This window comes from Puntigrus tetrazona, chromosome 18 (assembly GCF_018831695.1).
Source record: "Puntigrus tetrazona isolate hp1 chromosome 18, ASM1883169v1, whole genome shotgun sequence".
NCBI lineage: Eukaryota > Metazoa > Chordata > Actinopteri > Cypriniformes > Cyprinidae > Puntigrus > Puntigrus tetrazona.
In genome coordinates this window covers 6,561,294-6,585,963 of record NC_056716.1, presented here as the reverse complement: position 1 = coordinate 6,585,963, position 24,670 = coordinate 6,561,294, and the positions used below count along the sequence as shown (strand labels likewise).

The 24,670-nt window shown below is 38.5% G+C and overlaps 3 protein-coding genes across 3 annotated transcripts; 1 reads left to right on the top strand and 2 right to left on the bottom strand.

The window, feature by feature from the left end:
* Positions 1-6,105: 6,105 nt before the first annotated feature.
* Positions 6,106-10,410, top strand: LOC122323209 (extracellular calcium-sensing receptor-like). Its single transcript, XM_043216902.1, has 6 exons — positions 6,106-6,614; positions 6,890-7,181; positions 7,321-8,139; positions 8,278-8,508; positions 9,113-9,236; positions 9,348-10,410. The coding sequence occupies exons 1-6, from the start codon at positions 6,397-6,399 to the stop codon at positions 10,244-10,246; spliced, it is 2,583 nt and encodes an 860-aa protein (XP_043072837.1). The 5' UTR covers positions 6,106-6,396; the 3' UTR covers positions 10,247-10,410.
* Positions 10,411-13,410: 3,000 nt separating this feature from the next.
* Positions 13,411-17,005, bottom strand: LOC122323211 (extracellular calcium-sensing receptor). Its single transcript, XM_043216904.1, has 6 exons — positions 16,728-17,005; positions 16,320-16,608; positions 15,363-16,199; positions 14,878-15,108; positions 14,490-14,613; positions 13,411-14,324 (listed from the first exon to the last, which is right to left on the bottom strand). The coding sequence occupies exons 1-6, from the start codon at positions 16,946-16,948 to the stop codon at positions 13,426-13,428; spliced, it is 2,601 nt and encodes an 866-aa protein (XP_043072839.1). The 5' UTR covers positions 16,949-17,005; the 3' UTR covers positions 13,411-13,425.
* A 2,349-nt stretch (positions 17,006-19,354) lies between these two features.
* On the bottom strand, positions 19,355-23,038 carry LOC122323214 (extracellular calcium-sensing receptor-like). The gene is made up of 6 exons (XM_043216906.1): positions 22,509-23,038; positions 22,044-22,329; positions 21,145-21,963; positions 20,751-20,972; positions 20,479-20,602; positions 19,355-20,357 (listed from the first exon to the last, which is right to left on the bottom strand). The coding sequence occupies exons 1-6, from the start codon at positions 22,727-22,729 to the stop codon at positions 19,441-19,443; spliced, it is 2,589 nt and encodes an 862-aa protein (XP_043072841.1). The 5' UTR covers positions 22,730-23,038; the 3' UTR covers positions 19,355-19,440.
* Positions 23,039-24,670: the final 1,632 nt, after the last annotated feature.

Sequence of the window (24,670 nt, the reverse complement as noted above, 5' to 3'; positions counted from 1 at the left end):
CATTTTAGCAGGTTGTTTCTTGATCGCCAACTACTGGCTTGGCTTACACATAACATAGTGTTTTTTTTTTTTTTACTTTCATAAATATTTTATTTACATTCATGCTATTTTACACATTTTAATGTGTTTCATTTGATTAATAATAATTAGTTATAATGTGTTAATGAATTCATTAATATTATTCCTTGTCATATTTTGAAACAATGTTATTAAGTAAATAACAGTGTGTGTGTTTTTGGAAATTCAGTCCCGAAGATGTGTACTAGCGCCCCCTACCATATAACAATGAAAACACAGATTCTAGGAGTACAAATATAGCTCAAGTATATTTAGACTTAATAAGTCAAGTATAAGTAACTTTAAGTATAATTCTGAGACATACATAAAAAGTAGACTAAAAGTATAATTTCCTATTTTAGTTTAAAAGAAGTACTAATAGAACACTTGAATAAACTTTTTAAAAATCTTTTATAAATCTTTTTCATAAGGGGATATTTAAATCTTAAGACTGAATGGACCACTTGAGAACATTATGAATAATCCCTGAAGAATCAAGTTTAAGTAGATTTTAGATGTGTATTTTTGAATGGCTGTCCTGCAGAAAAGGCCATTGATTTTCAAGCTTCAGCCTCTGCAGTGAAGCTGTTGCAGTCATTGTCAAAATGGTCTGATACTTCAAACAATCGCTCAGATAGCTTTCTTCTTAAACTCCACAGGTCTATAAAAAAGACACATTTAAACTTATTTAAAAGGATGGCATCCATGTCTCTAGGAACCTGTAGTGTTTTGTAAACTGTATTGTATCCATAAACCTTGTGGTAATAGTTCCCTATAGTTTTTGTGAGAGCTCTTTTGACTTGGGAATGAATAATGAATAAATATTAAATAATTGTAGTAATTATGAAGTAAAATTCATTATTGTGGGTTGTATTACATAAATATCTTCAGAAACATGCATTAGTCATTAATGCTGTGTTGCAGTACTTCTTGCAGAAAGTGTCATGGCTGAAACCCAGATTGCTTTATAAATTATAATTTTAAGATGTTTTCAGGTAATAAATTACTTGTGTATATATACTTAGTTTGAATATGCAGTTTGTTAATAAAGATTTGCTCTAATGCTTTCAACATGTGAGCTCCAGACTCTTGGCTGTTGTTTTAAAGATCTCAATTAGTGAACAGGTGTTGCTTGTGGTTTAACATCAATGTCATTTGACCTGAATCTTGGCACTGGGGGTACTTTTATCAATTATAACCTTGCTCTGATAGTACAGTGTAAGGTCTGAAAAATTCAGCATAATTGTAAGTTTTTTTAACAGCACCTTTTATCAGAAGACTATTGAAAAAAAAAGAAGAGCAAAGCTTATTTTTGCAGGCATTAAGAATCATTAGGAATTAAGAACTTCAACAATGGTGGCAGTGACCCAAGCAATTCGTAGTGCATTCTGGGTGTCACCAATCAAAACTTATCCATGATTCCAATGATGCATTGCGGCATGAATTAATTAGTTAATCTGTTTATCTGAATATGCCACCGTTGCTGAGATTCCTACTCTGACTCTTGAAGTCTGAGTAGGTCCCGGACAGATTCCATTGCTCGATACACTTTTGCAGACTTAACACCTCCACACGAGCAAAGCTGTCCCAGAACGGCCCTTGAGAGAGCGTTGCCGCTTACATCGAGTGGGTGCTGGACAGTGGACAGTGACACCAGCCCCACTCCAGATCCAGAGCCCAGCCCACAACTTCCCCACGATGCCGAACCACAGCCGCGACCTCCTCCGGTGACTGCGCACAAAGTATGCCCACCCTCCTATCCTTTCCAGCCACCAGCCCCTGTGCTCCTCCACAACCTGCTCCGCAGCCGTCGGCCGGCCCCATGGAGTCCGACAGTCATGGCTTATCCCTCCGTCGGCCCCCCCGTCTCTGACTCCTTCACTAGTTTTTTATATCAACTATGCATTCTGTTAGTTTCTCAGTTTGGTGTGTATCACCCAGCCATGAAGAAATATAGAGGTAAGTATCATCAGAATAGCAGTGAAAGCTAACACCATGTTTTCTGATGATATCTCCCAGAGGTAACATGTAAAGTGTTTAATTAAAAGTAATTAATGTAAATGTAAGTAATGGCCCTATTACTTAGCCTTGAGGCACTCCATATTTCACTTGTGAACGATATGACACCTCAACATTATAGGAAATACTCTCCTATAATAGAGAATGAGTGGAATTGTCAGGGGATGTATAGTGGTGCATCTGATGTAATACTGTAGCTGACGGCTGCATAGTTAAAATTTTATCTCTGAAAGTATCAATCTTGGAAGTAAAGTAGTTCATAAAGTCATTACTGCTGTACTCTTGGGGAATGTAACTACCAGTTGACTCATTATTTTTCATTAATTGAGTCACTGCATTTAATAAATACCAGTGGTTGTTTGTTTTCTTCTAAAAGCGACCAAAAATAATCAGATCTATAAGTTTTTAATGTTTTTGTGTACGACAAGATACTCTTCTGCCAGGCAATACAAAATACTTCTAGTTTTGTTTTTCTCCACCTGCACTTAATTTTCTGGGCTGTTCTCTAGGATGTGAGTGATCTTATTATACCACAGAGTCAAATTGTTTAAAAGTGCTAGAAAAAAGAGACTGCATAGTCTGCATAGACTGCATAGAAAAACAAGTTTTTCTGCTGTATTGGATGCACTAAGAATTTGAGATAAATCAGGGAGATTACTTACAAAGCACTTTTTGGTGGTGGAAGTGATGGTTCTACCATACTAGGTGCAGAGATTACGGTTGTAGCCATATACATTTTTTTATAAAATAATAATATAGTATTTGTCACGTTCGTGGTTTCGCAAGCAAGGAAAAGGAGCACTCGAGAAGTAACATGAACTCAAAGCTGAAGACAATTAAACAATAAACACAAAGGGAAGGTAGGGCACAGAGCACATGGCACGAGACAAAAGCTCCTCTTGTAGATCCAGCAGCCCCAGGTGGATGATCAGCTCATCCTCAGCCGATGTGCAGTGGGCGGAGCTCTCATTGCTCTCATTGCAGTCAGCTGTCTCCACCGTGGCGAACTCTGTTGCCGGCTCACGCACCTGGTCTGTCGCAGTCGGCTCTGGTCCGGTGGCGCTCCACGGCTCTGTCGCTCTCCTCGGCGATGGTTCCGTGGTCCTGCCAGACTTCGTGACTGTGCCATCGGTGGGCACAGGCTTGGGCTCCGCGACGCGGGGAGATGATGGGCTGGGTTCTGGATCTGGAGTGGGGCTGGTGTCGTTGTCCTCCAGCGCAACAATCATTGACAATTTGCAGGACACCAGCACCCACTCGATGTAAGCGGCGATGCTCTCTCGAGGGCCGTCTCCGGACAGCTTCACTCGTGGGGAGTTGTTGAGTCCTCGGAAATAAAGTGAGCAGAGGAAGCTGTCCGGGTAGTGCGAGTCGTTCGCGAGGGCGAGGAAGTCCATCGTATAACCCTCGAAGAGAGGAAGTTGGGGTCTTTATAGGGGGAATCCATGACAAAAATAATATAAAATAAATAAATAACCAAAAAACAAAAGGGGAAATACGCCGTTTTACTTTTAAGGTCCGATTGTACTGTCACGTTCGCGGTTTCACGAGCAAGGAAAAGGAGCACTCGAGAAGTAAAATGAACTCAAAACGGATTTAATTCTCTTACGGGCAAAAATAATAATCAATACAAAGGCAGGCAGGCAGACAGACAGGTAGGACATAAACCAAGCATGTAACCTCGACAATCAGACAAACTGAAGACAAACACACAGGACTTAAATATACAATGTAATTGACTAAACTAACGAGACACAGCTGAAGACAATTAAACAATAAACACGAAGGGAAGGTAGGGCACAGAGCACGTGGCACGAGACAAAAACAATAAACAAAGAGTCCAGAGACGTGACAGTATTAGAGAACATAAACAGACATGGCAACTGAGAAATACATACTGTCAAGCCAAGCAGAAGTGTGCTTTCGAAATGAGTCTATATCCACCAGAATTCTGAATTTGGAACAAACCTAAGATTTGACAATGCATCATCACCCTCTTCATGGATCACATAAAGAAGAATTTCTGACGGTACAGCATCTAGCAACTATTGGGTATTAAACAAATGAAAAAATTAATGCAATTTCCGAACACCATGGCCTAACCTCCCTTAAAACAGAATGTGTATCCTATGGGTGCAGGTAATACTTAAAGTTGTGGTTTAATACCTGTGAGCATTTTAAGACCAAACAATGGAAGTAAAGTATTTTAAGATAAGTGCACGTTTTTCATTCTCAGTTTAGACAGCTCTAACATTTGTTTTAATCAAGGACTAGTCTTAAACCCTGTTCAGAAAACTGCCCCCAAACATTTAAAATTTATTAGGTATTTGCCATAAAGCTACGTCTCTGCTTCTGTCATATTGAATGTACTACTACTATCAAGATTCCAATGTTCTGCACTTCTCTGTCCTGCCATGTCTATTCAAATGCTTCTGATGTGGCAAAAAAAAAAAAAAAAAAAAAAAAAAAAAAAAAAATATATATATATATATATATATATATATATATATATATATATATATATATATATATATATATATATATATAATTTATTACCAAATACTACTTATGTAAAATAGATTCTATTCACATATTCACACATATTTTTCATGTGTCATTTTGGATGAGATCAGATTCACCCACTACCTCCTAATATGGGCCATATCATGCTAAAAAACAAAAGACAATTTTTTTTTAAAACAAACAGATAACACAACAACTTTAAATGCAAATCAAGCATTTAATCTGATTAATATATATGTGTATCTGTTACTTTCCATGGGACTGTGCAGCCTAATAATCCTTTATTATTTATGTAGACATAATAGCAGCTACACAAACTGTTACACATATATAACATGACTGTTACACAGCAACTTACACTTTATTTTAAGTAGCTTATGTCTTTATACTTGAATTTATAATTGCGTTGCATGAACAAGACAAGGCAATAACAAAAACCAGAAACAGGCGGTGGTCAGGCAGTAAACAATCAGAAAATCAGAAGACAGGCAGGGTCAAAACTAGGGAAACAAGAAACAACAATCCGATAGAAATCCAAACAATCAAACAGGAGAACAATGCAACCTGCAGGTGAGTGGCTTGCTGCAGTTTTTATAGTCTTGGAACAGGAAGTTGTCGCAGAGGGAGTGAATGCAGATCACCCAGAGGTCAGGGCTCCCTCTGCTGGCTTGGTGACAAAGTGGGTCAATTCCGACTTTGCAAGGACAGTCTGGAGCTTCTTACTCACAGTCTGTAAGTACCTGCATGTTTAATATTTAAAGAATTTGCTGCTGACTGTTCAAACGCGAGTTTTGAGCAGTCTAGTGCTTGTTGTTTATCGTTTCTCCGATCACAAATGCAAACTGTAATGTTTATGAGGCGTGATGCAATGTGATGCGTAAAAAAAGAGTAAGTCATTGTAATCAATAATTATGTCCCCACTGGATGAAACAAACGCATCGTTTATAATGGCTTTTATTGCTTTTGTGTCATAGCACAAAGGGGTGTAACATATCAGTCAAATGCTTGTGGTATTCGGCCAAACACAACCTACTGGATAGCTGGCTATTCAGAGCACACCTCGCTTTTTAGAAAGATGAGCTTTGTTAAAATCCACGTTTCAAAAATAATGTTTTTTTGGGGGGAAGAAGAGTAAAATTTAGAATAACACTGGGGTTAAATGCCTTTTTCACACTTTGGTGCCCTATTGCCCTAATGGACAAACCAGTCTCACTGGCATGGTCCAGCTTGACTATTTGGCGGCTAGATGCATCTTGTGCGTTCTATGAATTAACATCAAATTAAGATAAAACAGGTATTTTAAATAGCAGAAAAAGTGGATATTAAAGTTAGACTTTGGAGTTCACCAGCTGAGCAAATGACATTGCCGTTAATGGAAATACTAAGGGAAAGCTTTTAATATGCCAGAAGAGGGCAGCGTTAATTGTACATTGTGTGGCAAGTAACTAGGAGCACTTCACCTTGCGTTGGGCCTTCCCTGATCGTAAATTATGTGATCTTTCAACATTTTTATACTTGTGATGCTTGCTGACATTTTTTTTGCTCTGTGCTTACAGCTGCATAATACGACATAATCATTTTAAAGCAGTCTTTCTTTGTTTTTGTGCTATCCACCAGAGCTTTCTACGATTATCCCCCACTCACTTGTTTTCTTTGCATGTACTTTTGCCTCAGGCAAATTAAAATCTACAAAAGGTAGTTAACATTCAACCCTTCTTTCTTTGCTGGGAAAGTGTGAGTCTACACTCTCAGCACTCAGTCTGCATTCATTTTCCTGCTCTCTCTCTCTGTGAAGTAATGGGATTGATTATGTGGTTGTGGGTGATTGGATTTACTGTAGAGATGGTCAGTGTTTGTGGTGAACGCTTCTCCTGCAGGCTTCAGGGCACATTTGTTTCTGAAAGTCTCTATAAAGAGGGAGATGTGATAATTGGTGGTCTGTTTCCAGTTCATGTTGAAGCACCAGAGCCTTATCACGCTTTTACTCAAGTACAGCGTCTTTCTCGCTGTCAGGGGTGAGTGTAGTCTGTGTGTCTACAAATATAATTAAAAGGCAAGAGAACTATTTATGCGTTTAAAATGCCAAAATCGTCTCTCTGTTTGTTCAATGTAATTCAGTATAACCTTACCCTGATTTTCTACTCAGCCTAAAAATAACAATATATCTTTATTGTGTATATTTCTGCATATTAGGATTATTACATACAAATAAAGTTAGTTTGTTTCTGCTATAAAGCCAATGAGGTATTTCTCAAATGAACAAAATGTGCATTTTTACATTGTCTTTCAGCGTTGATCTTCGTTCATACCGCTGGCTCAAAACTTTGATTTTCACAGTGGAGGAGATTAATCGGGACCCTGTCCTGCTTCCCAATATTACTCTGGGATATCTGGTAGCTGACACCTGCCTAGCTGAGGGCACAACACTGAGTGCTGCTTTAGCTCTGGTAACAGGGCAGGAGAAGACAGTGTCGGGAGCAGAATGCATCGGGAAACCAATGGTGCCTGTCATTATCGGTGATGCTCGTTCATCTGCTTCCATAGTGGTGGCTGACACTCTGGGAGTGTTTGACATCCCCATGGTAAAATTAAGTATTCTGTATTTTACGTATGAGTTTCATACATATTTCTTAAATGATTTTTGAGCAACAATTTCAGCCATCAGACATTCATTCATTCAAATTTCAGTAAAATGTTTGTCTTTCTGTTTTGTCTGTGCAGGTGAGTTATTTTGCATCCTGTGCATGTCTCAGTGACAGTCGCAGATTTCACTCTTTCCTGCGCACTGTTCCCAGTGATGCTTTCCAGGCCAAGGCTATGGCCCGTCTGCTGCACCTGCTGGGCTGGACCTGGGTGGGGGTGGTCGCAGGGGATGATGAATATGGTAAAAGTGGCGTGCAGCTGCTTTTGAAAGAACTAGAAAGTAAAGGGGTCTGTGTGGACTATCTGGAATTCATTCCAAAATCACACTCAGAAAGCAGGATCAGGCGGATTGTGGAGAGGATCCAGAGTTCCACAGCTCGTGTGGTGGTAACATTTGCCATTGCCCCTGACATCGAAGTACTGTTCAAGGAAGTGGTGGTGCAGAATGTGACTGACAGGCAGTGGATAGCCACAGAAGCCTGGAGCACCTCTGTTCTGTTCTCTGACCCAGCAGGCAGTTCTCTCCTAGCTGGTACCATTGGATTTGCCCTGCGTCGGGCCGATATTCAGGGTCTTGGTGCTTTTCTTGCCCAGCTGAGCCCTGTGAAGCAGCCAAATGAACCGTTCGTAAAAGATGTTTGGGAAGAAATATTTGGATGCTCGCTGGCACAGAACTGGCAACCTTCATCTAAAAATCCAAAGTGCACAGGCACAGAGAATGTGGAGAAACATGGTCGCATCTACACAGATGTTTCACAGCTGAGAGTCACTTACAATGTGTATAAGGCTGTGTATGCCATTGCCAATGCCATTCATAACATGATGGCCTGTCAGCCAGGTAGAGGGCCGTTTGAAGATGGAGAATGCCCTGATGTGATTCAAATAAAGCCCAGGCAGGTACAGACCTCCTGTGTATAAAAAATAAACAATAATAAAAATAATAATGAATTTCATTAAATAAAATAATTGTTTTATGTAAGTATAATGTATCATTTATTTATTCACTGCACATGATCCTCTGTTTTCCTTTCACAGCTTCTGTATTACTTAAATGCAGTAAACTTCACAACACCAGTGGGTGAGCCAGTTTATTTTGAAGATAACGGTGAGCCATCTGCCTCTTATGACATTATGAACTGGCATGTAGATGAAAGCGGAGCAGTGAATTTCATCCAGGTTGGGCAATTTGATGCAGCCAAAGGACCGGGCCAGGAGCTGAACATTAACCTTGAGAAAGTGGTTTGGGGAGGGGGCTGGGCAGACAAGGTAAGAGTCCAGTGACTCATAGGGCTTTATTATAACAGTCAAAAATAAAAAACAAAAGTAAAAAAAATCATACTGTATATATGGATAAAGATACAAAGTGCAGTAATAAATAAACCTATTTGCACTACTAATCAGCATGTTAATGAATAAAGAATGAAATTATAATAATATGATAAACAGATAAACAGTTTGGAATATCTGCTTTGTTCAGCTAAAACAACTGGAAGCAAATTACAACAGACTCCTTGCATATTTGTTAAAAACTAGCACACTTGCAGAAAAAAGTAAATACAGCACATGGAAATATGAATGTATGAGTTTGTGTGTAAAGTAGTCAAAAGGTATAAGTAAGTGTATACGTGAATACATCCATTATCTAACCTCTCAGATACAATGGTGCAGATGCAATCTTTTAATGCACCCCTGCTCAGAGGGAAGAGATGTGGCATAGCAATAAGTATAAATGTGAGCTTGAATTTTCTTTGCATTTGTATAAGGCAATAATTTTATTCCTTATGTTATTTGTAATGTGCTTTTGCTGACAGATATTGTACTGTTAGAAGGTTGCTCTGAGTCTGATGGAGTTTTTTCTTGTAACATTCAGGTTCCTCTATCTGTGTGCAGCGCAAGCTGTCTTCCAGGCACTAGAAAGGCTGTACAAAAAGGAAAACCTGTGTGCTGTTTTGACTGCCTGCCTTGTGCAGCAGGGGAAGTCAGTAACATGACAGGTATTGCATTTTTTTTACTTTACAACAGACATTACATGATAGGTGCAAGTAACATTACAAGATCTGTACATTGTAAAAGCAAGCCTAACTATGAGCCATAATGTTCTTTAGACTCCACAGAGTGTATGAGATGTCCTGAGAGGTTCTGGTCAAACTCTGAAAGAACAAGGTGTATTCCAAAGGTTGTGGAGTTTCTGTCTTTGCAAGATACCATGGGAATTGTCCTGACAGTTTTATCTGTCACTGGGGCAACACTAACCTCGACTGTTCTGGCAGCCTTTTTCCGTTATCGTGACTCACCCCTCGTACGAGCCAACAACTCAGAGCTGAGCTTTCTGCTATTAGTATCGCTCACCCTCTGCTTCCTGTGTGCACTAGTTTTTATTGGCCGCCCTGCACCGTGGAACTGCATGCTACGTCACACCTTGTTTGGAGTGAGCTTTGTGATCTGCATTGCCTGTGTCCTCAGTAAGACTGTAGTGGTTTTAGTGGCTTTTCGGGCCACTCTGCCTGGATCTAACTTGATGCAGTACTTTGGGCCCATCCAGCAGAGGGCAGGCATCTTCCTTTGCACGTTGGTTCAGGTTGTCATATGTTTACTGTGGCTGCTGCTGGCTCCCCCTCTGCCTACAGAGAGTGCAGGTGGTGAGCTTGGTGCTCGAGTGATTCTGCAGTGCACGATGGGATCTGTTGTGGGATTTGTACTAGTACTGGGCTACATCGGTCTATTAGCAGTGGTCTGCTTCTTGCTGGCCTTCTTTGCTCGAAAGCTCCCAGACAATTTCAATGAGGCTAAATTCATTACTTTCAGCATGCTGATCTTCTGTGCTGTGTGGATCGCATTTGTGCCGGCGTATGTCAGCTCACCGGGGAAGTACACAGTAGCTGTGGAGATTTTTGCCATTTTGGCTTCCAGTTATGGACTGTTGCTGTGTATATTCACCCCAAAATGTTACATCATTCTGCTTAAACCTGAGAAAAATACAAAAAAGAACATGATGGCCAGATAATTTGTACATTATGCTTTTGCGCTAAAAAGGCAGTACATAGATATGTACAAACAAACTGTATTAATCAGTTTATGATGTTATAAGCATAGATTTCGGTGTTTGGTTCCCTCTAAATGTGTTTTTATAAATGTACTGTTTCTCAGTCATCAACATAAAATACAGTTAAAAAAAACATATTTTGATTCCTCATTTTGTGATTTCCAAGCAATATCCCTGACTTCCATGTTTTTTTTAAGTAGAGGAAAATAGCAACATGATCAGCAGCTTGGAGTCATTAACTATTTAGCACACATCCCAAACAAAGCCCAAAACAACCTTCATTTTTGTGTTCCCTAAGTGACAAAAACTAATTACCTTTCTAGTAGACTCCATGGAGCTGCCTTTTAAACACTAAAGAGACAGCTGGGTTATCAGGTTTCACCTCGGCCACAGTTAACAGTTAATCAAAGGGTCTTATAAACCCAAAATTGTTACACTGTGCCACTTGGGTTTCATATGTCTGATTGTAGACATGTACCATGTCTTCACACTGAAAAAGGATGATAAAAGAGGAGAAATATATTAATAGCCATTATGAGATTAGCATATATAAACCACTGACAGCAGTGTAAATCAAGTTTTGAGGGTCAACTGAAGGGGCCTTCAAAATGAAGAATTTCAAAGGCTATAATTGATGGACATTTCATGCCCATTCATTTAATTTTTGTACATGTTTAATGTGTAGTTCACTGAGTGCCCAGTGATGACAGAAATGGTTAAAATCATCTGTTTAAATTGGGTTAAGTTTCAAAAGGTAATGAAATATACTTATTCTTATTCTTCTATAATTGTTCTTAAAATGTCAAGAGTGTTTTTTTTTGCTATTGCAGCAGTTAGAGATCCATGCGTGGGGATATATATGTCCAGGTCGCTAAAGAATCAAATATGTAATAATAATTGCACATTAATGCAATTAACGGTTAAGAAAAAAAATGGACAATACCGAGCAACAATTAAACCACTACAACAATATATGTTGACCGTGCCCATATTTGATAATCTCGTGTAAGGATATGCAGCAAATCAGTTCAAAATGAAAAAGTATATATAAATACTTACAAATTCAAATAATCGGTTTGTTCAGTAACAGATAACGTGACTAAATACACAAATACATAAAAAACATGCATAAAACAGTATACAATAACAAAGACAATACACAAGAACAAGAACATTACATACACAATAACATGAAGGATGTGTGTTGCTCTATCCACATACCTTTGAGAAATAAACTAGTGTTATCAGTTGGTTACCAATAAAGCATTTGGAATGTCTAAGAAATTAGAAATTCGTTGCAGTGGTATTTGACCCCCCGACTCTAGCCATGCTGCTGGGAGTGAAGCTTGGGTGAATATGTATCTTACCTCGCGATAACAAAACTAAAATGTTAGCTTAAAGAAAACTAATTAAGAAAGCATCTGGTCATGCATTCTAGCCAAGTCTTGTTACAGTGACAGTATTGCATTTGATTAGAATTGCAACTTGCACTCCGGTGAGTTCACGATTTCAGTCTCATCTGCCCTCAAAGAACCGAAGAGAAGAAATGAACTGGAGAAAATTTAAACATCAAGCAGAGCACTAGAGCAAACCTACCTATTGCATAAGGTGCTTACCAGCCCAAACAAATCTTTCCTGAACATTTACTTTGGCAAACTTTTGAACTCCTGAAATTGAATTCCAAACAATCTTATTTTTAGAATGATTTTGTTTTAAATAGGTAGTCGGGAGCAATGGACTTTCTTTTTATGTGGATTTGCTGACCATTCATTGTACCAATTCAAAAAGTGGATGGTGTGCCTTTAAGAGCCATGCTTGAGCAGGTTCTATTATAGATCATCTGCTGTGTCTCAGTCGGGCTCAAATTGAACAGCAATACAGACGTCATTGTTTCAACCAGAGCACATGCCCATGAGCCGAGGGGTGAAACGTTTAGACACATACTAGAGGTTTAGCCACACAACACACTGGGCCAGCTCTGAGCCCATTGTGTATCACTGAGGAAGGGGCTTCATAAAAACAGTAAATGATAAGAGTGTCCCTCCTCTGATCATTTCCTGTTTTTATGAAGCCCCTTCCTCAGTAATACAGTGGTGTGGAATAAAGGTAAATTGGTCACCGTGATTTTGTCAAGTAAGACATGATCCTGGATCAGCATTACTGTGCAGTAATATAGACTTATCCCAATCCCTACCCCTAAACCTAACACAAACCGTAAACAAAAATGTTGATCCAGGAACATCTTGCATTTGATGTAATCACACTCTTTGAAGCCATATATAGACTGCAATATAGTAACAATCCAGTAGCGTAATGATTTGTACATCAGAATTTTCTCCCTTTTTTTTCAAAAGACGAGAGTGATAAAGCAAAAATGACGCAAAATGGATGCAAGGATCTGTTTGACTGAAGTAGAATTATGAGTTATTACCAGCCATTAGCGGCACAGGACTGGGCTTCAGAGCCCTCAGGCTATTACAGTCATTTTCCAGCACATCAGAGATGTGTGGAAATGGATGCTGTTTTCTGCCTCCTGTGCATGCTTGAACATGCCAGGGGGAGGATCTCTGTGATGTGTAGATCAGCTTCGGGGAGAATGAGGACAGAATTATTATGTACAGGTTCTTAAGTTGCCACAAAATCATGTCAACAAAATTTTAGTTTGAAGTCTAACATAACTCCTTGTAAGTAATGGAACTGCATATAAAATTCAAAGATGGAAGTTATGTTTAATCTATACCTTTGCATGTGCATGTACAGTGCAAAATTACTGGCACATTATTATAGAAAGTATGATTATATTATACAAACTCTCAAAATGTAATTTCATTTTCTCATTTAATTGACATAAGGGGATTTCTTCACACAATCCACCCTCCTTAAGAGGGTTTTTCTAAAAATATGCTCAGTGTTTTGTAAAATGTGCTAAATTTAAGTAAACGTTTCAGACCTCAATAAGTATGGTACAAGTGTCATCGCATCTTGATGTTTTATCAATTTTTTGTAATAAAACACTAGTTCCCTCTAGTGGCAGAACAACGTACTTGCATTCATTAACACCGGCCTCACAAAAGGGATTTAGATATTTTATTTATCCACAAAAGTAAACATATAAATAAATCTTCAAAGACGTGAAAACATCATTTTTGTGACATGAGATACTTTTTTGAATTTCTCTCAGGCAGGAAAATTATGATGTAACATTTAGGTGCAAAAATACACAAAAGAACTCCATAACTAGAAGCTAATATTGCAAATATCTCCACAGCTACAGTAAATTTTCCTGGAGAACTGACATAAGCTGGGATAAAGGCGATCCAAACTGCACAGAATATGAGCATACTGAATGTGATGAATTTAGCTTCATTAAAATTATCTGGCAATTTACGAGCCAAAAAAGCCAGGATGAAGCAAAACACAGCTAAGCAGCCAATGTAACCCAACACACAACAGAAAAGGGCGACTGAACCCAGGTGACATTCTAAAATGATCCGGTCACGGTAAAGCCAAGTGTTCTTTACTGGATACGGAGGTGCTGTTGTAAGCCAAGCTACACAAACCCCACCCTGCAGTACCGAACATAAGAACACGCCAAGTCTCTGCTGAGGTGGGCGAAACCAACGAGCTGTGTTATTACCAGGCAATGTAGCTTTAAAGGCCATAAGCACCACTAGGGTCTTACTGAGGAGACAGGAGAGGCAGAGGGCAAAGGTCAGGCCAAAAGCAGTCCGTCTAAGAGGGCATGCCCACCGTGATGGCTGACCCAGGAAGGTTAGCGCACATATGAAGCAAAGAGTGAGAGACATCAGCAATAGAAAGCTTAATTCTGAGTTATTAGCACGAACTAGGGGTGTGTCGTGATGGCGAAAGAAGATCGCAGCAACTGTCATCGCAGCAATTGCACCCAGAATGGCTATAGCCGCCAAGGCCATGCCAAAAGGCTCAGAGTAGGACAGGAACTCAATCTGCTTGGGAACACAATGGTTGCGATGCTGATTGGACCAGAAGTCTTCAGGGCAAAGAATGCATTCAACTTGATCTAAAAATCAACACACACACACACACAGAGACATATTCACCTCAGTTTCGTTGAAGGGAAATGATGGGATAATGATGCATACTTCGCATTTAATGGTTTAAAAGGTTAACTGATGCAAACAGACAGTAATAACTGTTGCAGTATGTGTGTTTGTCAGTCTCATACCAGTCGTATTGCTGATGCTACCCTCTGCACAAAGCACACAGTCATAGCAGCACACGGGCTGACCCTCTCGTGTAACCTTTCTGTATCCCTGTTGACAGCTGGTGGAGCACACAGACACTGGTATCTGTAAGAGAGAGATAGGACATTATACTAATTTATTCATTTTGTGATTAAGCACTAGATGGCCACAACCCAAATAAATAAATAAATAAATACGTAAAATAAATTCAAATAAGAAGACAAAAAAAGCATACAATGTGCATATTTTAAATAAAATATCTGATAAATAAATATATTTAAAAAATGAAACACCATATAAAATAAGTGAAACTGTCTATTCAGAAAAATAAACAGTGATTACTATTAGTATGAGACTACGTCATTTTACCTTGTTAGCTCCCCCATGCCAGATGATTTTGTCCTGGTTCAGCACTAACTGTTGTGCTGTCAAGAGAGAGGAGTCAAAGCGACCTACTGTAACATATTGTACCGGACCCTCATTTGCGTCTCTCTGCCAGTTCACTATATCATATGACCCGACAGGGTCTCCATTCTTATCAAAGTGGATCGCATCTCCAAATGTGTTTGTGTAGTTCACTTTTTTCAGGACCTCAACAACCTGGAGATGATTAGTGCACAGAAACTGCTAACTTTGTAATTATGTTTAACACAATATAAATGAATTTAACATGACATAAAGTGTAAAGAATAATGTAAAAATAAATACATAAATTAAAATCTGGAAATAATAGTAATAATGATGACGATGATGATAATAATAATAACAAACGATGATAAACTTCACAATACTATGACACATAAATATTTCTCTTAAAAGTTACATTGACAAATGCAAGCAAGGTATTGCTGTACCTGCCATGGTTGTAGATTATGGATATCAGGGCACTGCTGTGTCAAAGCAGAGCCGTTTTCTCTTTGACACTGAAGCAGGTTATGCAGTGCATGTGCCACTGTGTAAACAGCCTTGTGCATGTTATACGTGACCCTGAGCTCAGAAACATCATTATAGATACTATGAGTATCCTGAACTCTCTCCATGCCAGTACAGCTGTGACTGTAGTGCACTGGATCAGTTGTGGAGGGAGTGGGAAGACTTGTGTTAACTGAGCACTGGAACTGTGTTTCCCAGAACTCCCTTGCAAAGGCATTGTAAGGCTCAGCCAGGGGCTGTATGCTTTCAAGGAAGTTTTTGAAGCCAGGTATTTCAGCTCGGCGGATGGCAAATCCAATGGTACCTCTAAGGGAGGGGTAGTTTTCTCTAGTAGAGATGAGAGTGGAGGTCACCCAGGCTTCACTGGCCACCCACTGCTTCCCGGTCACATTCTGCCGAACTATTTCATCCACTACTGGTTTGATGTCTTCCTCGACGGCAAAAACTACCAAAACACGTGCTGTAGATTCTCGAATAGTCCTGACGATGTCTTGCAGCTGTTGCTGAGTTGGCAGCTTGGGTATGATTACTCGATAAGCCACACATACGCCCAAACGCGTCACTGCAGTGGTGAATAAATCTATGCCAGTGAGCCCATAAGCATCGTCGGCCCCGACTGTGCCCACCCAGGTCCATCCAAAGTGCTTGACCAGGCGAGCAAGAGCACTGGCCTGATTGACATCACTGGGAATTGTGCGAAAGAAATAAGGGAACTGGTGCTTGTCACTCAGGCAAGCACATGAAGCAAAATAACTCACCTAGAACAGAGATGTGAAAAGAGATTGAAGTAGTAGGAAACAAAGAGATGTTTGGCGAAGATTATACAAATACAGAATTTGTTTATTTCAAGTCATTTTGCCTAGCTGATCTGCCCTCACCAGTGGAATACGGAACAGGTTGAGCAGTCTTGAAATGGCCATTGACAGGGTAGATCCAGAGTCTCCAATAATGATGGGGATGCTCGGGGAGAAGCACTGCCCTGAATTGTTCCTCTTCATGGGCTGAGAAACTACAGATAATGCGGTCCTCAGAGACAGAGCAGTCAGCCCACATGTGTCATACAGCTGATAGCCCAGTGTGATGTTTGGCAGAAGAGTAGGATTTCTGTTGATTTCCTCAATGAAAAAGATCATTGCCTGAGACCAACGGAAAACTCGCATGTTAAACCTGGATGAAAGATCAAACATATTAATTATGTACAAAATGTATTAAGCATATGAATACATATTCATACACCATAAAATAAATTCTCAATCAATCAATTTTAATAGAAATTATTTGTTTACCCCCTACATTTCCTCTGGTCTGGTTGACTTCTGAAGTTGATCTCCTGGTCGATACCTTTGGAGTGGATGGGAAACATCCCAGCGAGCACTACATGGCCCCCTTTATAGACTACAGTTGAGTCTAGGTCCTTCCAGAGTTTGCAATCTGTCTCTGAATTGCTTTGAATAGGATAGAGAAAAGAAAAAACCAAATGTACAGCCTGGAGAACTGGCACCTTCATTTCGATCTCTGCACAGTGTTCCGCCAAACCAACTGGAAACTGGGGATCTGGGCAAAGGACTTTATAGAGGTAATGTACTGAAGATGCTCTCTGCAGGGACACGAAAGGGACACAGTATACAAGCACCACAAATGTACATAAATGGCAAGCAGATAATACATGGCACAATGTAAAACAGTCAAATGTATTAATGAAATTAATCAATTAATCAGTCACTTTTATTTATATAGCTTTTAACAATATAGATTGCCTCAAAGCACTTGAAAGTTTACTGCACATAATAAAAAAAGCTATATGAACTCAATAAATAATTTTATTTTGCCTATACTGTATTCATAATGATGATGATGATGATTATTAAAAATATTTTTGGGGAAATAAAATATTTTTCTTTTAATCTGACAGGAAAACAACAAGGAAACAACTCTTTTTATATGATACTCTTTTGCTGACAACATATTTATAAATCTTAAGAAGTTTGGTGTGTGGTTCAAAGGCACGTTAAAACTGTGAGCAGCATTTACATTGAATTGCACAATTGTTTTTAGAAACAGACCTATATAAGTTTAAGTGGACCAAGAGGTTTACCGAATAAAATAGAATACAATTTCTTTATGTTCATACTGTCGCTATTTCGGAAAGACCCAGATCCTTTTTGGGTCAGATTAAGCAGTAATATGTGTTCAGACTGCTGTTTTTTTGAATCAGTTAAATGTTTGTAGATCTAGATGTCAAAATTTGATCATATTCATTCACAATGTATATGCCTCACTGACCAAGAACATACCAAACATACATTTTGTACACCTTTGTAAATAATATATATTTTGAGTTATTTTCCTTGTTTATTTAATTATGTTTATTTTAGCACAAAATATTGATGACATTGAAACACAAAAAAAGATAACACGCATAAGATAAACCAACTGCTTTCAGTAGGTATCCAAGCAACATTCAAGACATAAACAAACTGCATTTTACTCATTAAGTGAAAAATATTATTTATACTGACTCTCATAGCATCATATTTTCTTCTCTTCTTTTTTTAAGCAGACAGCCCACTGTTTGTGTTTCTGCCAAATTATAGTGGATTCACATTTTCTAAGAACATGACTGTCTGAGGATAATTATGTGCTTGATCATTGATTGCTCCGCTGTTTTAAGTAGCAGTCTTCATGAGCTCTTTGCCTAGACTGTGTTATCTGGTCTGCCTTTGAGCATTTGTGTATTTTGTGAGAGGTATACTTTTGCAGACTGATTATGCTAAGATAATGGGATCTTTCTTTCAATTCCAGCCTTGCTGTTGCTAGATCCAATTGCCTACCCTACCCTTAAGCTGAAAGTGAACCGTACTCAGATCACCTCAATTGGTTCACTTCTGAGGGGTCTAGATAGTTTGGAGTGTTCACATATGGGCCAATAATAATGCAAAAAAATCTCAGACCCATATCACGACCAGCTCACATGAAAAGATCACAGCAGCACAACAGATTAGAACATTGCATAATTATGATGCGTAATTAAGCTACATCATAACACATTCTGATACATTATTGCAATTAATTAAACTGGTAATTAAATGTAACTTTGAGTGTTAAATGTAATAAATGTGAGATCTGATTATTGCTGTTATATTGGGATTTAAAAGGAATACTATTTATTAATTTTTGGGTGTTACCATTTGTGCTGAAGAGCATAGCCTGTGGTTATGTCAAGCATGCGCCAAAGCTATACACTCCATACTGCTTTGCTTAAGTATAGTAACGGCAGTGTGTGATTCAGGGTCTTAGCTAACAAACTGCTATTAAATGGAATTCTTTTAATATAAAGCTAAGTTTCAGCAACATAAAATATGAAAGTGGAGTTTAATTGTATTTTAGTAAATGTTCTTTTAATGAACTTTTTTTTTGTTGACAGCTACTTTGACTATGGACCAAGCTTTACTGTTTCCTTACAGTTTAATAATAATAATAATAATAATAATAATAATAATAGTCACTTTCTGAAAAAATGACCAAGTGACAATTATCAAGTTATCACATTATCTGTCTTTAGAGAACAGTGTTTATTCCTTCCCTGATTCCAAGAATGTGTAGTTGTTATTGCAGTGTTCACTGAGTGAAAGATGATGGCTGTTTACATGTTTAGCTATTTGTTTTTCTATTATGGCACATGGGCTTTTTATTCTCAGGGGACATAAAACTGTCCTCTTTCATTTCATCACTACAGTACAGAATGAGCCCAGATAGAGCAAAGAGAGCATGGGGTTTTACAACTAAAAGTTTGTAAAGAATTTGACTTCTGCTCCAAATATTAATATTTTCTTAGATTATTTTTTAACTATTTTTATTTATTTACTTATTTAATGTTTATGCAGTTATAAAAATACAAAAAAAGACATTTCAAAACAGTTTATTGAGGGGGTTAGAAATCAAGAAAAAAATACTGTAATATAAACAATCAAAATGATTCGTTTTCAGTCAATTAGCATTTTAATATTTTATTTCTGAGTTGGATTTGGACATCAAATATCTCTTTGTATTTTTCTCTGGTTTAAGCAGAATAATGTAACACTTTGGAGTGAAGATACACAGCAACAGACCATAGCTGGAGGCAAGAATGGCAAAAATCTCCACAGCTACTGTGTACTTTCCTGGGGAACTGACGTACGCTGGAACAAATGCGATCCACACAGCACAGAAGATCAGCATGCTGAAAGTAATGAATTTAGCCTCATTGAAATTATCTGGAAGCTTTCGAGCAAAGAAAGCCAGCACGAAGCAAACAGCTGCAAGCAGGCCAATGTAACCCAGCACCAGGGAAAAGGCCAGTGGAGAACCCACATCACATAAAAGAATAATCCGGGCAGTTTCACGAGTCATGAGTTTACGTGGGACTGGAGGTGCCACACTCAGCCACGTGCAGCAAATCACCACTTGCACAGCTGTGCACAAGAAGATAATACCACGCTGTTGTAGGGGCCCGAACCATTTCATTACATCACTGCCGGGCAGAGTGGCTCTGAAAGCCATGAGTACAACCATAGTCTTCCCCAGGATGCAAGACAGACAGAGAGAGAATGCAATGCCAAACGCAGTGTGACGAAGCCCGCAAGACCAGGATGTGGGCTGCCCAATAAAAGCTAGTGCACACAGAAAACAAAGCCACAGTGAACTAAGAATTAGGAAACTAAGCTCGGAGTTGTTAGCTTTGACTAGGGGTGTGTGCCGTTTAAGGGCAAATATCAAAGCAACTGTGAGAGTGAAACAAGATCCCAGCAGAGCCACAGCCAGCAAAGTGATGCCCATAGTATCGCTGTAGGAAAGGAACTCCACCAGCTTGGGGATACAGGTGTCTCGTCTAGTATTTGACCAGAACTCAGACAGGCACTTTTCACATTCTAAGGCATCTGAAATAAAAGCAGAAGATAAAATATATATTTTGTATGAAATGCCACAAAAGCTGTTGTCCATTGCAAAGATGTATTTTGCGCAGTAGCATCAGCAGGGCAGAGATGATTTAGAACATACCTGTCTGATTGCTAACCTCCCCAGCTGCACAGACAATGCAGTCAAAGCAGCAGAGAGGAAAGTTTGGCCTGGTAGCCTTTCTAGTGCCTGGAGGACAGCTGGTGCTGCAGACAGACACAGGGACCTGCAAGTCAGAGACAAGACTAACTACAGAGATATACATCAAGATGTGCAAAAAAAAAAAGAGCTACAGGGAGGACAGGAAAACAAATATCCACACTGAATACCAAAAGCTCTCACAGCTAAATAATGACATTATACTGGAGCAGTACTTGTTTCTGGTTTCCATTCCAGATGATGTTTTTCTCTTCAATCACTAGTTTGGGCTGCATCGTTTCATCAAATCTCCCCACAGTGGCGTACCGCACCTCCCCATTGCCACTTAGCTGCCAGTTAATGAGATCATACATGGCCACAGGATCTCCATTGCTATCAAACTTAGTTTCCTCTCCAAATTCATTAGTAAAGTGGACATGCTTTAAATAATTCAGGAGCTTCATGTGTATGAGTGATTGGATGAGAAACAGAAAGAGAAAGGAAGAAAAATAAAAGTAAAACATTATATGGAAACATTTACTTTTATCATCTAATGTAAATAACATTTATTTTAGGTCACAAAGCGTGCAGATACAATGGTGAAATGAAGGGATAAATTGTGAATTGTACCTGCCATGGTTGTATGCTGCTAGTGTTGGGGCACGATCCCCCAGTGAAAGGCCCTTTGCCTGGTTCACAATGAAGCATTGAATCCAGAGCATGAGCAATGGCGTACACTGCCTTATAAACATTATAGGAGATTCTGAGTTGAGATACATCTGAGTAGATGTTACCTGTTTTGGCCAGTATTTCCGAGCCATTACAGGGGGTTCTGTAAGAGGAGCCCTTATTGCTTATACCTAGAGAACACTTAAACATCTCCTCCCAGAATTGCAGAACAAATGGGTCCTGTGGGAATTTGGAGGGATGTAGCCTTAGCAGGAAAGGCTCTAAGCCAGGGATATCAGCTCTACGGATGGCATAGCCCATAGAGCCCTGCAGGATGGAATGAAATTCAGGAGCGGAGAGGACAGCTGCTGTTATCCAGGCCTCGCTGGCCAACCATTGAATATCAGTGATGTTTTGCCGGAGGGCTTCCAAGAAGAGAGCTCTTGCATCTTGCTCTAAAGCAAAAACTAGCACCACACGGGTTCCTGATTCACGGATCCTCTGTACAATCCTGGAAATCTCTGTTTGGTCATGGTTTTTTGGGATTATTTCATAAAAAGCAATACAGGCACCTAGTCTGGTCACCTCGTCAATAAAAATTTGAGCACCACCACGGCCATAAGCATCATCCCCTGCAAATGTGCCTACCCAGCTCCAACCAAAGTGTTGCACCAGCTGTGCAAGAGCATCCACTTGGAAGAAGTCACTAGGCATAGTCCTTAGAAATGCAGGAAACTCTAATTTATTACTGAGACATGCACAGCTGGAGAAATAGCTTACCTAGGGAGAGGGGAAGAGAGGAGGGAGCATAGCGTATATGACTCAAATACATTAATGCATGTTAAAAATTCACAACTCACCTGTGGAACATGAAAAACACCCAGAAACCGTGCAACCACTAGGGATAAAGTCGAACCTCCATCACCAATGACAACAGGCACCCTGCCTCGGCACTCTGAAATGTTTGTGTCCTCTTCATTCCCGTTCATCAGGGTCAAGGCTGTGCGAAGGGCATGGAAATGTGTACTGCATGAATCGTAAATCTTATAGCCCATAGTTAAGTTGGCTAGTAGTTGTCTATTTCTGTTGATCTCCTCTATGGCAAAAATCATCGTCTGCATCCATCTAAAGGTTCGGAAATTGAACCTTTTTGGGACAAAGAAAAATAAATGAAATGATAATATATTAACTGAATGAGAATGAGAAAATGACAGTCTGAAATTGAATTAATAATCACAGAATCAAAAAAAGGAAACACCGTAAAAGTCATAGTCATAAATGCAGCACTGAAATATTTTGTGAAAAGTCTCTATTGACATACTGACCCTGAGCACTGCGTTGGATGTGGCTCGGCAGTAAAAGATGAGGGAGATTCCAGTACAGTGTCATGCAGAGAGAAGAGGGCACCGATCGTGATGTCTCCTTCTTTGATCAGCACAGGCAGATCTGAGGTGCTGCGGATGAGTCGACAGTTCTGAAGGAGCTGTGAAGAGATCAAAGTGCTGAGCAACAATATCAAACACACATACACACTCTGAAATGCCATTCTTTCTCTGTAGACTTCACTGCTTGAACGAAACTATACAGCGGTTTAAAACTTCATTGTATACACAAATGGATTTCCAAAATGATATGATGCCAGTATTTACAGATGAGTGAACAGACATTATAGCTCACTCTTGCTAATAGTGTGCACAAGAATCATCTAAGCCCACCTTTATACTGAACTCTGAAGCAACTGCAGATAAACTTACATTAACCATACACATTCCCAGAGGGAATAACTCAACGGAAAGAAAAGCTCTCTCAAAACAATAGACAAATAATTTTTTACAAGGTCCTTCATATGTATATATATATATATATATATATATATATATATATATATATATATATATATATATACACAGTACGCACTTATGAAAGTATTGTTATATACTTTTTTTATTAGATTTTCCCCTCTGCAAGATTAGTTGAATGGTAAACTAATTCATCTCAGAAATCTGTTATTGCTTTGGAATAAAAAGAACAAATTACAGAACAGGCAAAGTAATTAAGGCACAACATTATACATGTTACAAAACATGATAATTGTCACAATAACTGCCACTAGCTATGTTTAAATACGTATACACAAAAGGGAACTGGGACATTCTAAATTATAGCTCCAGGCTACAGTTTTCATTGTTTTCACATTAATATTACCAGGAGACTGCTACTGCTGCGTGCTAAGATCACCCATGATGAGCCCTCCCAGTATTCTTAGTATTAGATTGTTATGTAAGAGGTTATTGTAAAATGCTATATGATTTTTGGAGAGGGTGTTGTATAAGCATCTATATAAAATGTAAAAGCATATATACATATATATATATATATATATATATATATATATATATATATATATATATATATATATATATATATATATATATATATATATATATATAACTATATAGTACTATGGCCATCACTTTGCTGCCTGTGGTTCTGCTGGGGTTCTGTTTCACTCTCGCAGTTGTTTTGATATTTGGCCTTAAACGGCACAAACTTAGTTGAAGCTTACAACTCCGAGCTCAGTTTCCTAATTCTTAGTTACTGTGGCCCTTGTTTTTTTGTGCACTAGTCTACATAAGAAAAATAGCAATGTGACATTGCATTGTATATGTTTGCAATTCAGTTGCTCCACCCATTTCAATAGAAAATTTCTTGCTAAAAACCTGTAAATAAAAATACAAAATGCAGAATTTTAGATCCTTTTCCTACAAAAGAAATTTTTGTAAATGATATGATCAAAACCAAAACTCTCTTTGACTGGCTAATTACATTATTATTATTATAATTATTATTATAATTTTTAATATATTTTTATTGGTTTTATTTATATGCAACATAGTACTATAAATAACATCAATAAATAAGTAAATGTATTCTGTACAAAAATAAATTTAAATGAATAAAATTAACATTCAAATATTAAATAAAAAAGAATAAGAATGCTTGTTCATTATTTGGCTATCACCAAACAATCAACAAAGACAACAATATAATTCACAATAGGGTAAGCAAGTCACAAGTTAAGCATTGATCATACTGATTAATACAATTTAATCAGAATGCAATTCTCCTACATGTCAAAATCTCTATGATTTCTCAGGTTTCCAACAATTTATCATATGATACACTTTCAGCCATAAATTCAATCCAAATTTTAATTGTAGGACATTGAATATTTTTCCAAAAAGTCTCAGATGAACTACTGTGACTACACCCATTGTAATTAGAGACAGCTCATTGTTTTTAATCTCACATTTATGTATTAAATCTGATTTATGTATTAACAGATATATCCTGGGTGAGAGTGTGATGTCAAATCACAAACATCTTATATACATTTCACTGTATAGCACAGAATTTTGCAGGTATCTTTCTCAAAGTCACAAATGCCTCTCAAATCTTTATCAAGTGTCAGATTTTTACAGTTACT